General features: G+C 34.8%; 1 protein-coding gene across 2 annotated transcripts in view; it reads right to left on the bottom strand.

Annotated features, from left to right (window-relative positions):
• Positions 1–8,434, bottom strand: part of LOC117563487 (protein scalloped) — a 74,522-nt gene extending 66,088 nt beyond the window's left edge. Inside the window, exon 1 of one of the 2 annotated variants that reach the window (XM_052002815.1) lies at positions 6,003–8,434. In XM_052002815.1, the coding sequence (XP_051858775.1) occupies positions 6,003–6,036 (34 nt within the window). In that variant the 5' untranslated portion in view covers positions 6,037–8,434. The remainder of the gene's footprint in view (positions 1–6,002) is intronic. The other variant, XM_034241893.2, reaches the window with a different exon arrangement.
• Positions 8,435–16,186: the final 7,752 nt, after the last annotated feature.

Below are 16,186 nucleotides of genomic sequence, written 5' to 3'. Positions count from 1 at the left end.
AAAGTAATAATATACCAATATACCAAATATAACCTTTGGTATATTATAGAAATTGTATATCGATATATCAAATACAACCTTTGGTATATTATAGAAATTGTCATATGTTGTACTCTATAGTATATTTTAAAAGTAAAATTATACCGATATACCAAATATAACCTTTGGAATATTATAGAAATTGTTATATGTTGTAATCTATGGTATATTTTCAAAAGTAATAGTATAGCGATATACCAAATATAACTTTGGTATATTATAGAAATTGTCATATGCTGTACTCTATGGTATATTTTCAAAAGTAATAGTATATAGATATACCAAATACAACATTTGATATATTTTTAGCTTTTTTAGTATATTAATTTGTAAATTTAAATAAAAATACTGCACTGTTTTGCTCTTATTGAAATTGGGTAGTTTTCTTAGTAAAATAAAACATTTTTCTTTTACTTAAACCACTTAAATGAATAATAGTTCACGTGAACCTATACAGATATATATATAATATTCCACGCAATTCTCAAGATATTTATAGTATTTATTTATTCAATGACTATGCAATTTAATGAACATACAGCGAGTGCTCAAAGTCAAGACGATAGCTTAAATATTTATTTTTTTATTTGCAAGCATTCAAAGAGGAAATGGCACACAGAATTCAAAATGAATTTATTCCGCATATACATATATAGTATGATCAGGACTATAGCTGTTCTAACTGTGTGAAATAAATGCAAAAATGAAATGAAAATAAAGGTATTAGTTTATTTTGCTAAACCCCTTTGCAAATAGCAGTAAAATTGAATTTGCTGCAATGCAAGTTGAATGATTATTATCGGTAAGTATATCTATTAATGGCTGTGTGAAAACAAAAGTGAAAACCCTCGGGGCATTTATTTCTCATAAATATTGATAATGCGGGTGAGGGTGAGTCAATAAGCTACCGTAGATAGCCGTAGATAGTAGTCGAGATCCTCGTTATCGACCTTCAGCACTTGGGCAAAGCACTTTCAGTGGCAAAAGCAGAAAGCAAAAGCAAAAGCAGAAACACAACAAAACATAAACATAAACATGGAGCGACTGAGAGATAGTTTCGAGTATTTGCACTCAACGAACGAACATTGCATGAATGCTATGATAACAATTGGTTATATGAGAAACAAAAACGTTGGCGAGACGTTTGACGTATGAAATTGAGATCAGTTTACGATCGCAATTGTGATCGCGATCGCAATTGCGATTCGTTTGCATTACACAAAACTAAAAAGAAGTAGCTCGATTTGCAATTTAAAGAACATCAAAAGAATGACAAAGTCAGAAGAAACATTGAAGAAATGAAAGTAGAAGGAAAGCGTCTTGGTGCTGCTGTTTTTGGGAAACCCCGCAAGTAGCTGAAAGGCAGTCAAGCGAATTATTGCTGCAACATATTGCAGCAGAATTAACTAAGAACTAGTAAGTACAACATTCGCTTGGGTCTTAAGTGGCAGTGGACAGTAGTGCATTTCATTGGACTTGGCCCTATAACCCAAAATTACTTAGACGCGGCTAACTTGCGTTGTCTCTGTATCTGTATCTGTGTGTGAGTGTGCGTGTGTGTGTGTGCGTGTAATGTCTGTACATCTTACATAATGTAAGCAGCTACACTGGGAAAAACAAATCAAGCTTGATATGAAAGTGAATGCAAATGAATGAAGAATAAATTTTGAAAATTCAACTTATTTTCAATTTCAATATTTATTGATTTTTTACTGAAATATTTCTATTAAAAAGTGTATTTTATTTTAATAACTTTATTGAAACCAAATAAAGTTAGATACATTTTAGATCTGACCTACATCATTTAAAGAACGTATTTTGCACAGACTTGATGCTATTTTAAATTATCTTACATATTAGCAAAAATTCATTGTTAACTATAAATATCTATAATTCAGTTTAAAAAATGATCTCGATCTCGATTTGAATTGAAATTAAATTCAATTGCATATAAATTCTGTTTTAAATGCGAAGTACATAGATAAAATAAATTGAAATTGATATTGACTTTAGAAATTAATTAATTTATAAATAGAAATACTTCACTTTAAACATTTTTTTCTTCTTCATTTTATTAAATATAAATTACATTAGACATGTTAATTTGATCTTCAAAAACTTCTAAAGTCAAAATTTTTTATTTTTTATTTGTATATATATATATATATATATTTTTCAAAGTATATATTTCGCATAGACTTTTGAGATGGACTTGCAGTATACATTTTTTAAGTATACGCATTTCAATGAAAACGTATACTTGATTTTTTTTTTCATTTTATTCATGATCAAGCTGAATTGTATCATTAAAAATTACAATATTAATTCGTAAAACAATATTTTACGTTTTCTATATGAAATTTGAAGATTAGATTTGCATTGGAACATAGGTTTTGCACTTGGGACTAAATAAATTTCTAGACAGAAATATAAAAATGAAAAAGTATATTTTACTTAAGATTTTTGTTTTGAAATTGAGCCAAGTCGGAAACAATATTTTTGATCTACATCTAGACTTTCGATATAATTTTCATATAATTCGTTTAGATTCTTAAGAATTGAATTGATTGTTTCGCTCAGTGCAGGTTTGTATGTGGCAGCAATTTGCAGAACAAATTCAATTAGCTTCTTCACTGCGCTGTGTCTCAGTCTCAAGTAATGCAAAGCCGCCGCACTGACAAACTAAAAAAAAACTGACAGAATGACAGACGGACAGACTGACAAAGTGCCAGACTGATTGACAGAAAGGCGGTTGACAGTCTGATTAGACTTAGCACCTCTTCTCGTCTCGTTTCGTCTCGTCTCTCGTCTCTTTCCTTCCCCCCACGATTAGCTTGGCAATTCGATGACGTTGACAGCCGATGCCGACAGAAAGTTGTCGATGCCGACGGCTTCGCTGAGCAAATGTAAATAAATGCATTGGGAATCATTTCCCATCATAAAATTTCCAAATCGATTAACGTCGCGTGGCGCCAACGTTTTTCCTGTTTTCGCCCAAGTTGTTACCCAACTCCTTCTCCTTCTTCTCCGCTGCCATCGCCATTCGCAGTCGACGTCGCCGTCGCAGTCGCAGTCAGCGTTTTTTCGCAAGTGCAATACTAATTATCCAAACAGAGCTCCATGAATAATACTGATAAAGTGGCAAAGGGATTCAATTTCGTATACCCAATATAAGAAAATGAGTTGAGCTTGCAAATTGCGCCCTTAAACATTCATCTCTCTCTCTCTCGCTCTTAGTCGATCATCTGTCTGTCCCTCTCTCGCTCGCAATGTGACGCATAAAAGTGCTGACATTCTGGCAACAAATGCAATTCTAACGTAGTGTATACAATATGTACTTATAAATGGAAATGTTTTCAAAAAAAGAGTCCCATCAAAATAAATATCAAATATCCGAAATTATAGTTTGCTTTCTCATTGATGTGAAGAAAACCGCGATTTTACTTATCTTCTGGCATCGTATTACCCCCCAAGCTGCGGATCACTCACATTTTTTGTATGTCTAGTCAAAAAAAAACACACACACAGAAAAGAGAAAAAAAAAACAAGTTTTATCCACAGAGCAAAGATTTGCATTAGCTTCCTTCTATTCTTCTATTCCCTAGCGAAATATCTTCAAGACTTTCTCGCAGCGAAGAATTCAAACTTGATATATACAAAAGTACTTGCAAATATATATATACATATATATATGTATATATTTATATACTAAGTATGTATTTATGGATGTGTCTAAGTCACGTAGTTGGCAACAGATTAGTCGCTAGACTCGACTAGTCAGCAGTTAAAATAAATCTTTAACCAAAATGAGTCTCTCTCTCTCTCTCTCTCTCGCTCTGGCAAAGTGTTGTATATTGCAGCAGATCTTTCCCCGAGACAAGCTTTATAGCACACACTGTGCTCTGATTTTACTTAAGTCTTATTAAAATATGTAGACTGTAATTAACGAAACAGTTGAGTATTCTTTAACAATTCTCAGCTAATATCTTAATATAATGAATTCACTTTAGATATGTTACTTCAACGAAAAAAAACAAGAAAAACCTAAAATCCATTTAGGATTGACAAAGTTTCGCTTAAACTTGTAAATACTCGTAGATAGAATTCCAAATTTTCTTTTTTACAAAAGCAATTGTCACCATTTTTCTCATTGTTGATTTTTATGGTCAACTTGCAACGGTTCATAACTCGAATTCAAGTAGTCGCGTTTCATAAAAGTTTCAGTTTGTAAACTGATCATACGATATACATATATGTATATATATATGTAGTATAAAAGTAAGTGCTCTAATAAACTGTACTAAGCGCAAATTCCGAATCTTTTATTTATTATGTTTAATGGATCGATATAATTAACGGAATTGCAGTGAAATAAAATTTAACAATTGCAACAACTGGCTAATGCTTATGCCAATCATTTATTAACTACTGCAATAACTTCACATTCATTAATTACAAATTGACGTGGAATTTGGAGCAACTCTTTAAAGAGTGATACTTTTTTTTCCCCCTCCCGCTTTTCACTTTATAACATAGTCTAGCACAGATTGTGATAAAATGTTCTAAGATAACGTGAATCAAAAAAAAAAAAAACTTGGAATCTTTTCAAACAGATAACGAAGATGCAGCCAAAGCCAGTGAAACGTTTACAAACAACGTTATTAAAGTGTGTGTACATGGGTTGCACTTATCTCAAAGCTATCCAAAATGCATATAAAGCTTTTGGAGATAACAGCTTTTGAATTGTATTAAGTAACATACAACGTTTCAGGATGTGGAGAAAAAGAAAGAAAAAGAAAGAAAAATAGGCATGAATGACTACTCCGATGCTATCTGAGTCGATCAAATAGTCATAATCCCAGTATTGCACTTATCTCAAAGCTATCCAAAATGCTAATAAAGCTTTTGGAGATAACAGCTTTTGAATCGTATTAAGTACAACGTTTCAGGATGTGGAGAAAAAGAAAGAAAAATAGGAAGTCAATTGATGTGGTTGCGAGACATGAATTACTTCTCCGATGCTATCTGAGTCGATCGAATAGTCATAATCCCAGTATTGCACTTATCTCAAAGCTATTTAAAATGCTTTTGGAGATAAGAGCTTTTGAATCGTATTAAGAACAACGTTTCAGGATGTGGAGAAAAAGCGAATAGGAAGACAATTGATGTGGTTGCGAGGCATGAATGACTCCGATACTATCTGAGTCGATCAAATAGTCATAATCCCAGTATTGCACTTATCTCAAAGCTATCCAAAATGCTAATAAAGCTTTTGGAGATAACAGCTTTTGAATCGTATTAAGTACAACGTTTCAGGATGTGGAGAAAAAGAAAGAAAAATAGGAAGTCAATTGATGTGGTTGCGAGGCCTGAATGACTCCGATGCTATCTGAGTCGATCGAATAGTCATAATCCCAGTATTGCACTTATCTCAAAGCTATCCAAAATGCTAATAAAGCTTTTGGAGATAACAGCTTTTGAATCGCAACGTTTCAGGATGTGGAGAAAAAGCGAATAGGAAGTCAATTGATGTGGTTGCGAGGCGTGAATGACTCCGATGCTATCTGAGTCGATCGAATAGTCATACTCTCAGCATATTATGAATGGTCGGGGTCTGTAACACTCTGCTGATCGTGCTGCAGTACTTGTAATATATTTCATTATATATAAGTATGTAGCATATCAAAATAGATTATTATTATTCATATATACATATAAATAAAGCTTTATTTTTTATTTTGTTTTTGGAGGGGGAGAGCGATAACAATGGCCACGCATCAGATTAAGCGATAGCTTCTGCTGCTGCTGATGTTACGCGATATGCCGTTGTTTCGCCCTATATGAATCATCCGACGGCTTTTGTGATTAGTAACGTTTTGAGCTTTCAACTGATGGACTATGGTTTTGCTTTTGGCAGTTTATCAATCTGTATGTATGTATGTATATTTGTTTGTTGTACTTACTTTTGTATAGAAATTTCGAATAATCACAATCCATGTTGCTGTTGTGTTGCAGTTATTGTTACTGTTGCTGTTGCTGTTGCTCCTGTTGCAGTTGCAAAATTGAGATGCGGCGATTGTTGATGGATTTGATTGATTCACTGCATTCACTCAGCTTTCTGATTTTATTTGATTTTTTCTTTTTATTTTTATTATTATTTTTTGCGAGCGCACCATTCACTTAACAACAATTGAGACACATTCCCCTCCCGCTCACAAAAAAAAAAAAATCCACACACAACTGAATTGAAAATGAAACGAATGGAACAAAAAAAAATAAAATAAATAAATACGAAAAATGCCGTTAGCCGAAGACACAAGGCTCGAAAGTGCAGCGTTGACACAAAAATTTGAAGATTGCCGCCGGCGGCGGTGCAAGAAGACTGAATTTCGAATTCGACTTCGTCTTTAACTTCGAATTCGAGTTCGAGAGCAACCTTCTGCTTCTGTTGTTGCTGTTGTTGTTGCTTTAGTTGTTGTTTTATTGACACTTGGTGGGCGCTGTTGCCATGTATTATTATTATTATTATTATTATTATTGTTGCTGCTGCTGCTGTTGCTGCTGTTGTTGATTTTTGTTATTGTTGCAATTTAATGCCACTTTACAAGCATGTATAACATTGTGGGTTTTTTTTTGTTTTTCTTGTTTCGTTTGTTTTCGCTTTTTTTTGGTTGTTGTTGTTGTGTGTGTTTTGCTTTCATTTACAAAGTGACTGATAGTTGTTGTTGTCGCTGCAAATATGTAACACACACACACAGAGACGCGCGCGCACACACAGACACACCTGCTGCTGCTTCTTCTGCTGTTGAGGCTGTAGAACAACACATGTGTGACAGTCGCATATTCTTCAGCGACTGTCGTCGCCACCGTCGCAGCGCAATTCTAGCTGTGCTTTTTGCTCTGCTCTTCTCTTCTTTTTCTTCTTCTGCTGCCGCGCTGCGGTTGTTGTTGCTGCTGCTGCTGCTGCTGCTGATGATGTTAGTTTTGTCGTCTTCTGAGACTGTAAGCTTTGCTTTGGCAGGTGAAGCTGCTGTCGCCGTCGCAGTCGCTGTCGCCGTCGGTGTTCGCTGCTGTTCTTGTTGTTGCTGGCTCTTCCGCCTAACTGTATCTTATCTGGGCGCGCCTTTTTTGCTTTTCTCTAACTAAATTGAAATTTGAACAACACACATCAACATGTGTTTAGTTGTTACTATTGCTGTTGTTGTTGTTGTTGTTGTTCTCTGTCTCATTTATTATGCAGAGACGAGAGTAACAAAAAAAATCAAAAAAAAAAAGTTAAACACACACAATAACATTAATGCAAATGTATGTGTGTGTATGCATAAAAAAGGCGCGCAATCGCTGCTGCTGCTGTTGTCGCTGTCGCTGTAGTTGTTGTGGTTGTAGTTGTTGTTTGTTATTGTTGTTATTGCTGCTGCGTTGTAGCTTTTATTTTTTTATGCCATCTCTCGCTCTCTGATTGAGTTTGTGCAACAGTTGCCCTCGCGATGGTGCTGCTGCAACCTTTAACACGACAAAAAAAAAAGTGCACAACAAAAAAAAATTGAAACACTCGCACACTAGTGGAAACGCGCGCAAAAAAATTCTGTATGAATGTCGTGTGTGTGTGTGTGCCAAGAACAACAACAAAAGTGTTTTCACATGAAATATACGCACACGCACACAGACGCACGCCCGCACACGCACACATACACACACACGGACTCACGCACGTAGACGACACTTTGGTTGGGCAGAGCACAAAGTTATTTTACATAGAGCACACATACACTTGTATGTATGTAGTACATAGATGTGTAGTTGTTGTGTGTGTGTGTGTATATGCAATTATAATTTGATTTTTTCGCCGTTGCTCCGTTTGCGAATTTAATTTAATTTCTTTTGGCTATACACTCATACATACGAATAATATGTTATGCTGTTGCTGCTGCCGTTCTAGTTGTTGTTGTTGTTGCTATTGCTGTTGCTGTCAAGTTTTGTTTTGTAGGCGGCACTTTTCATGTATCTGAACAGATGATTCGAATGCGAATGCGAAAACGAATTCGGCGGATTCTGTTTCCGTTTCTGTTTCTGTTTCGGTTACTGTTGCTTGCTTTGAGCATTTTCTTAAACACTTTTCTTAGACACGCCGCCGCTCAATTCTCCGGCCCCGACGACGACGACGAGTGCCAAAGATATAGTACACATATTAAAACAAAAAAAAAACATAAAACTTATTGTATTTTTCTTTCTCGGTTTGTTGTATTGTATACAATAAATAAGACAATAGAAATTTTTGTCTATGCTTCGTGGTTAATTTGGCTATTTGAATTTTTTGTTGATTTTTTTTTTGGTTGAATTTGTTAACTACGTGTGCTGCGCTTGCTTTCGCATACAAAATGTGACGCCAACACAACCGACGGTATAAACAAAACTACCAATACGAAATTAGCTCAAAATGTATTTCAGGCAAAAATTAAAACAGCAAAAAGCGCTCATTGCGCGCGAGCGAGCCGTGCAGTATAAAACTGCCAACCAACCCACACACACACACACACGCTCACATACAGGCAGCCCATACACAATACACTTACACACGAACACACACGCAGACGAGCAGCAGAGCACACGAACGAAGACCGAGCCCCAACAGTTTGTTGGATATGCGCGCGACACACACACACACACACACACACGCTATAGGGCAGAATATACAGCAAATTTACTCACCAAGTTGGTCCCCTCAACAGCTGAATGGAGTGCACAATGAGAGCAACATAAAGTGAGAGAGCGACAGTGTGAGAGAGATGGCGACTGCCACAGAGCAAGAGAGTAAACAAGCTAGAGCGAGAAAACAATGATTGGTGAGAGAGAATCATGTTGTTGTTGTTCTTGCTGGTTTTGCCGCTGTCGCTGTCGTCGCCGCTGCTGTTGACTACTGCATGAGAGCGAGCAGCGAGTGGAGTGCGCACAGCGCATGAATCAGCTTCCGCTGTTGCTTTCCACTGCTCTGCTTGTTGTGGTTGTTGTTATTGTTCTTGTTCTGGTTAGCTGCTGAATTGAGTTGCACTCAAACACGTGTTGTTGCTTGGCTTGTCTGGTGTTGAGCGCTTTCCTTAGGCGCACACACGCACACATACACGCATAAGCAGAACACTTGCTGCGACTTGCTTCTCAATAAGTATCCATACATTAGTGTATGTGTGCCATGTTTACACGTTGTATGGTTTCAAGATTAAAGCGTGTTATATTTTCATATTGTTGTTAAATGTTATAAAGACAGAACAAATTAATTTAACCTTTGCATTTGCAATTTTAAATGATATCTATCAAATTCATATTAATATGTACCTATTTCTTGATTTAATGAATACTGTAATCGAAACATGGAATAATTGTAAGTCTTAACCATTTAGAAAGCTTGTCTCACGAGCTCAAACCATGCTCTCTAGAGTTTCAAGTTGATGTCTCATAAGCCAATGGATTACATCTTATTTATCGGTGCGGCAAAGCTCAGACAGAGGATACCACGACTTTGAAGCTGAGTAAATTATAAGTACTATATTTTAATCTTTTTCGGAAGATTTTTTTTTACTATATATATGTAAGTATATAATATAATATAAGAATACAAATATAACGTATAATATGCATAAGCATCCATAAAAATATAAACCCTGTTAATAAAAATAATACCGATAAACCATATTATTTAATTTAAGACTTACAAATGTGTTCCTCACTCAGGAAATATCCTTCTACATATGTACATATGCACATACATATGTATGCACGACATTATTTATTTATTTTAATTAAAAAACCAAGCATATTTAATTTTTTGGTTAAGTTAAACCGATTCACAGCTATATTAGGTAATTTGTTTAATTATATTGATATAGATTTAAAAGGGAATTGTGTGCCAAAATATTAAAAAATGTAGTGATTTAACATTAACTGTTTTCATCAAGGATGAAGATTTATTTTGAAATTCTTAAACTTTCTGTGACAGAATCATTTTTAAATAAACTCATAAATAATTTTTTTTTTTTTGAATAACATTAGTATTTCTAAAAGAGAATCATTTTTAAATAAACTCATAAATATATTATTATTAATATAATTTTTTTTGTCTAAAATAAATATAAGTTGAAGCAAAACAATAGAATCGAATTATCATTTTCGTGTAATTTTTTAGTGTTTAGAATGAAATGACAAATACATATGGGTAATTCCATGGCGGAATTTGTCCCGTGCGAGACTCTTTACATTGAAAATAACATAATCTGAAACAATTTTGAAAATAAGAAAAGTTTATTTTTATAGCTCTAGATAAGTACTTTAATTAGAGCTAAGAACGGTTTTGGGATTTTCTTTCTGTTTTGTTTTTTGTTGTGATAATTGCAAAAATTAACCAATTCGTACGCAAAACCAAAAAATGAACGAAATTATATATTTTATCGGAAAACAGATCAAGTTCCTAAAATCAATCTTAGCTCTAAATATAGTGCTTATCTAAATCTTTAAGAATAACATTCACTTATTTTTAAAATTGTTTCAGTTTATGTTATTTTCACTGCAGTGCACTGTAAAAAGTCTCGCACGGGACAAATTTCGCCATGGAATTACCCATATGTTAAACTTTAAGAAATGGTGTCCACAATTTATGTATTTATTAAAATTTTTATTGTAAATGAAGTGAGTGCAATAAATAATATAAATTTCAATCCCGATTAAACACTTATTTTATACATATGTATGTGTGTAAGGATGTTAATCATGAAAAGGTATGGCATGAACTGTAAACGGTTTAAGAAGACTCCACTAGCAAATGCGCTCAAAGTCGATTTGTCTCATAGAAAGAGACAAATGAGTGCAATTGCACGTGCGTGGAAATGCGTGTCTGTATGCAAGCGAGTGTGCGTGTGTTTGTGTGTGTGTGTGTGAGAGGAGACTCCTAAAAGATACACTTATGCGGCGATTGTCAAGCTCTCAACGCGGCACTTAACACAAATCATTTGATTTCTATTTTGGTTTCATCATTTGAGGTTTTGGCGGCGATTCTGGCCAAATTTGACCTCGTACCAATGCCAGGGATTAATTTGTAAATTGAATGAGTAAATTTGTGATGATGATATAGAGGATATATGTATGTATATATATATTTTGATTCTAAGACATTCTGAGAATTCTATTTTCAATATTTGGGAGGAAAATGTATTTATAATTGTCAAGTAGATTTTACAAACAATTTCATTCATAAGTTAACCAAGTCACCAACTAAAAGTGTATGAAAATATCTAGATACTTGTATGTTACATATGTACATATGTAAATACGTACATAAAGCGCAGTGTGTGCATGTAATTTGCGTTTGTTGAACCCGATGAAATTGTCACTGGCCACATGCATTTAAAATGCACGCCTCCGATGCATTAATTGCTATAAATTGAACTAAACATACATACATAAGCATATGCAAACAACTGTTCATACATATTCACATGTAAGTATGTATGTATGTATGTATGTGTGAATGATATTACAAGTGTAACGCCTAATGGGGTGCCACATGTGATCTGCGTGTTGAAACCGCAATCGCCGAGGGCAGCAGAAGTTTTAGTTGCCTGTGGGGTGCTGAGGCGAACAGGGAAGGTTTTTAGAAGGTTTTGTTATTTTTTTTGTTTGACATCGACATTGTTGCGCATATTGGCGGAGTTCGTAATTTGCCGCCGCTTTTCTGGCTGCATGTTGCTGGATCGCCCAAAAACAGCTGTTTGCGCCATTTCACTCAAAGCTCTTAAAAAAAAAAAACTTCCACTCAATGCAGTGTGTGTGTGAGCTAGTGAGAGCGAGAGAGCGTAGCGCGTACGAATGTGTGTGTGCGTCGTGGTTAACGTTGTGGGGGGGCGATTCATCAAAAGACGCGCACAATTTGCGGGGCCAAAGCCAAACTAGAAATTATGAAATGGCCATAATTATTGTGGGCACACGCACAACACACACACACACACACACACACACACACACACACACACACAATTATACAGTAGCAGCATGCAGCACCACACGCACACCGCAATTGAATCTGAGACAGAAGCAGCAAATGAATATAACTCAACAGCAACTTTCCGCTCTCTCTCTCTCTCTCTCTCTCGTGCTCGGTTTGTCACTCTTTGCTCAGCCGACACGATGTCTTTGGGGTTGTTGTAGTTGTTGTTGTTGCGTGGACTCCCAGGGGTTGGGATTGGTGCCATTCGGCAATTGAGCTTCGTGCATTTCGCGAAGCCAAAACTGCTCAAACCGAAGCCAAAAGAAGCATCGACATCTCAGTCGCCGTTGCCGTCACAGTCTTGAGCTTTTGAGCGATTTAGCGGCAATCGACTTGACAGTTGTAACTCATTGTGTATGCGTATGTGTGTGTGTGTGTGCTAGCTACTGCCTCTGACCCAGCCCGCCCACTATCCACACACACACACACACACACACACACGCACTTATACACACATATATGTTTTGTATTGTGTGCTATTGCCTGGAAGAATGGCAAATATCTTAAAGGGAAGAGAAGGAGAAGGTGGCAGTGACCTGTTCTATGGGGGGAATTACTCAATGCTTTGCCGATTTGCTCTCGAAAACCTTTCGGTTCGTTCATTATTTGATTTTGGTTGCGTTTGCGTTTGCGGCGTTTGCGCGCGCACTAAAAATAAATAATTTTCTACTTCACGCGTGTAAGGGGCCAAAACATCGTTAGACATTAAGGCTAGTGTGTTGAAAGTGAACAAAACAGCTCTCAGCATGTGTGCAGACGTTCGATGGCGATGGCGATGGCGATGTCGATGATGCCTCGATGTTGATGTCTATGTCTATGTCGATCCGCAGTCGGTTGGTTTTTGGTTTTAGCTTGTCTATATATAAACGCAGCACAAGACAAGACAACAACAGCAACAAACACAAAGCAAAACGAATAAAATACGAGTACTATTCAAGATGAGATATTCAGATACATACCCATATTCTACATACATGTTCGTACAAACCTATACATATATGCATATACATATATATATGTACATATGTGTGTACTAAGCAACAGCATCAAAGTCTAGCCAAAAGACTTTCGTATTTAAATGAACGATTCATTCATTTGTACACACACACACACACACATGCATAGACACATTCACACATTCAGCGACTCGTGCAGTTTTTTTTTTTTTTGTTTTGCTTTGCATAAATTTGGCTTTACATTATAATCGGAGATAGTGCATTTGTAAATGCGAAAGTACATCTTAATCCAACATCACATTAATGCCAATCGTTCGATTGTGCCACTTGATGATCGCCTTGATCACCGGTCTCCCAGCAATATACAAGACTAACTAACTAACTAACTCCAGGCGCAGGTTTATAGTTAATTTTTCAAATTAGTGCGAACATAAAGCGAAAAGCTGCAAACACAAATTTTACTGCTTTTCATTTTAAAGCGATATTAAAAATAGTTAAATTAGTCATTTTGAGAAACGATCGAAACTATTTTCTGAAAAAAATAAACAAAAAAATTGCAGCCTTCTAGCTCTTACCGTTAGTCAAGTAATTTTATATGCATGTAGATTCCAACACATTTCACTAGACTGAAAATAGTGTGCAGACTCTCTGGAGCTTAATTAATAATATTGCTCTTTCTGTTTTTGGTTTTTTTTTTCTTTTATTGTTACACACAGAAATGAGTGTGGCATGATCATACACAGGCTGTTAATGCCAATCAGAAATATAGTATATATAGTGGACATAAATATTTTATGAGATTTGCGTAATTTTCGAAAATACTTTTTATGCTTATTTTACATTAATCATCAGAAAGATAAAAAATTATAATAAATTGATTGACTGCAAACGACTCTCTTAAACGGACAATCACTAGAGTGTCCATATAATATTTTCTTTTTCAAAAAAGGTTAAATTTTAATTCTGATTATATATAAATAGTAAATTAAACTACAATACTATAAGAAAAAAATATATTCGTCTTTCAATTCGTATCTAATATTTTTCTTTATTAATTTTTAAAAATATGTCAAAATTATACTATATATTTAAGGCCAAGCCATCATACAAAATTACAAGAAATTATAAGTTAACAAAAAACAAGTAAGAAAACTACAATCGAGTGTGCTCGACTGTGAGATACCCGCTACCCATTTTTAATAAAGGCAAAATATTGCGTAATCATTTTCAAAATATACCGAAAATACTTAAAACATACTAAAAATATACCAAATGGTATGTTTGGTATATCGATATAGCACACCATTCAAAATATACCATAGACGGCACAATATACCAGATTGTCGGCCAAAGCAACTCAGACCCCTAGTAAGTAGGCGTTTTTGCCCATACAAAAGTATTTCTTTAATAACTTCGACAATTTGTATCTGATCGTAACCAAATTTTCAGGAATCATAACTACTATAATAATTATTGTATTTACCAAAATTCGCAATTTTAAAATTACGCTTGTTATTCGATTTTTTTGATTTGCGGGGGCGGAAGTGGGTGTGGCAAAAATTTGAAACAAACTTGATCTGCGTGCAAACATAACAAATGCTGTCGAAAAAAAATTATAGCTCTATCTCTTATAGTCTCTGAGATCCAGTGTTTCATACGGACGGACGGACGGACAGACGGACATGGCTATATCGTCTCGGCTGTTGACGCTGATCAAGAATATATATACTTTATAGCGTCGGAGATGCCTACTTCTACCTGTTACATACATTTCCTGCAAGCATAAAGTTATAATACCCTTCTACCCTATGGGTAGCGGGTATAAAAACAAAAACAAAATTTTCTCAGATAATCGTACCAAATCAAATATCAAGCGAAAGCGTCCGCCCAAGAGAGGGGTTCTCTGTTTAATTTATATGTTCTCAGAAAAAATGTACCTTGATTTTTTAATTTGATCATTAATAAAACTTAAGTAATTTTAGCATATTTGATATTGTAGTGAAATAAATAAATTACTTGGACAAAAATAAAAGATTTAACTTTAGCATAGTATTAAATCAAAGTAATCATAAGATTAATTTTGGGCAATATATTTTAATATGAATTTTGAAATTTTATTAATAATTAATTGCACAATTAGAAAAAAAATGTAATTAAGCAAGAAAGTCGAGTGTGCTCGACTGTGAGATACCCGCTAACCTATTTTAATGAAAGAAATCATTGCGGTATTGTTCTTAAAATATACTAAATTAATACACCAAAATACTAAAATATGCCAAATGATATATTTTGTATATTAGCATATTCAATTGAGTCGAAAATATATTAAACATATCCGTAAATATACTAAGAGCAACCAAAGGTTGTATTTGGTATATTGATATACTTCGACATATAAAATATACCAGAGATGGATAGATGGAGAAGGAAGTTGATCAAAAATATATATATGGTACTTTATGAGATCGTATGTAGATCACTTCTTCTAGGTACAAAGTTATAATTCTCTTCTATCCTATGGCTAGCTTAAATAGATCAGTGGCTTTCATGGGAGTACTTTCGATTCTTGTGAAGTTGTAATTCTTGTTGTCAATTGCCAAAACATGTGTAATCACGTGAGCTACAGCTAATACAATTCAATAATAATGAATGAAACGACACCGGCTCGTCTAGCTATGGTATACATTAAGTTGATTAGATTAGATTAGATTAGAATATGAAATTGATAAGGCTTCATTTCGGTATGACGTCATTATTATTATTATTAATTCGTTGCGTTTGTAGTATTTTGTTAACAAGTGCGATTTTTGGGTTCTTAAATGCATCATGTATTTGTTCGATTATTTGTCGATGAGTAATCCATGTGAAACAATCAAATATCGTGTATGTGTGTGCGTGTGTGTGTGTGTGTGTGTTCATTTCTCGTATATGTGGCAAAAATGTTTTACATTAAATGAGCAAAATGCAGGCACTGTGCACTAATATTTTCTTTTGCGCTTTGGAATTTTTAATATGGCTTTTGGGTTTTTTTTCTTTTTCTACCTTGATGCGAGCACAACAACAGCAAGCAGAGCAAAAAATGAAGAAGAAGAAGTCCAGGATTACAAGTAACAGCAACAGTTTGTAATGCTTTCTCCCCCTACCCCCTCCTCACTCTACA

This window comes from Drosophila albomicans, chromosome X, assembly GCF_009650485.2.
Source record: "Drosophila albomicans strain 15112-1751.03 chromosome X, ASM965048v2, whole genome shotgun sequence".
NCBI lineage: Eukaryota > Metazoa > Arthropoda > Insecta > Diptera > Drosophilidae > Drosophila > Drosophila albomicans.
The sequence above is the reverse complement of the archived record's forward strand: the minus strand, read 5'-3'. Positions and strand labels throughout refer to the sequence as shown.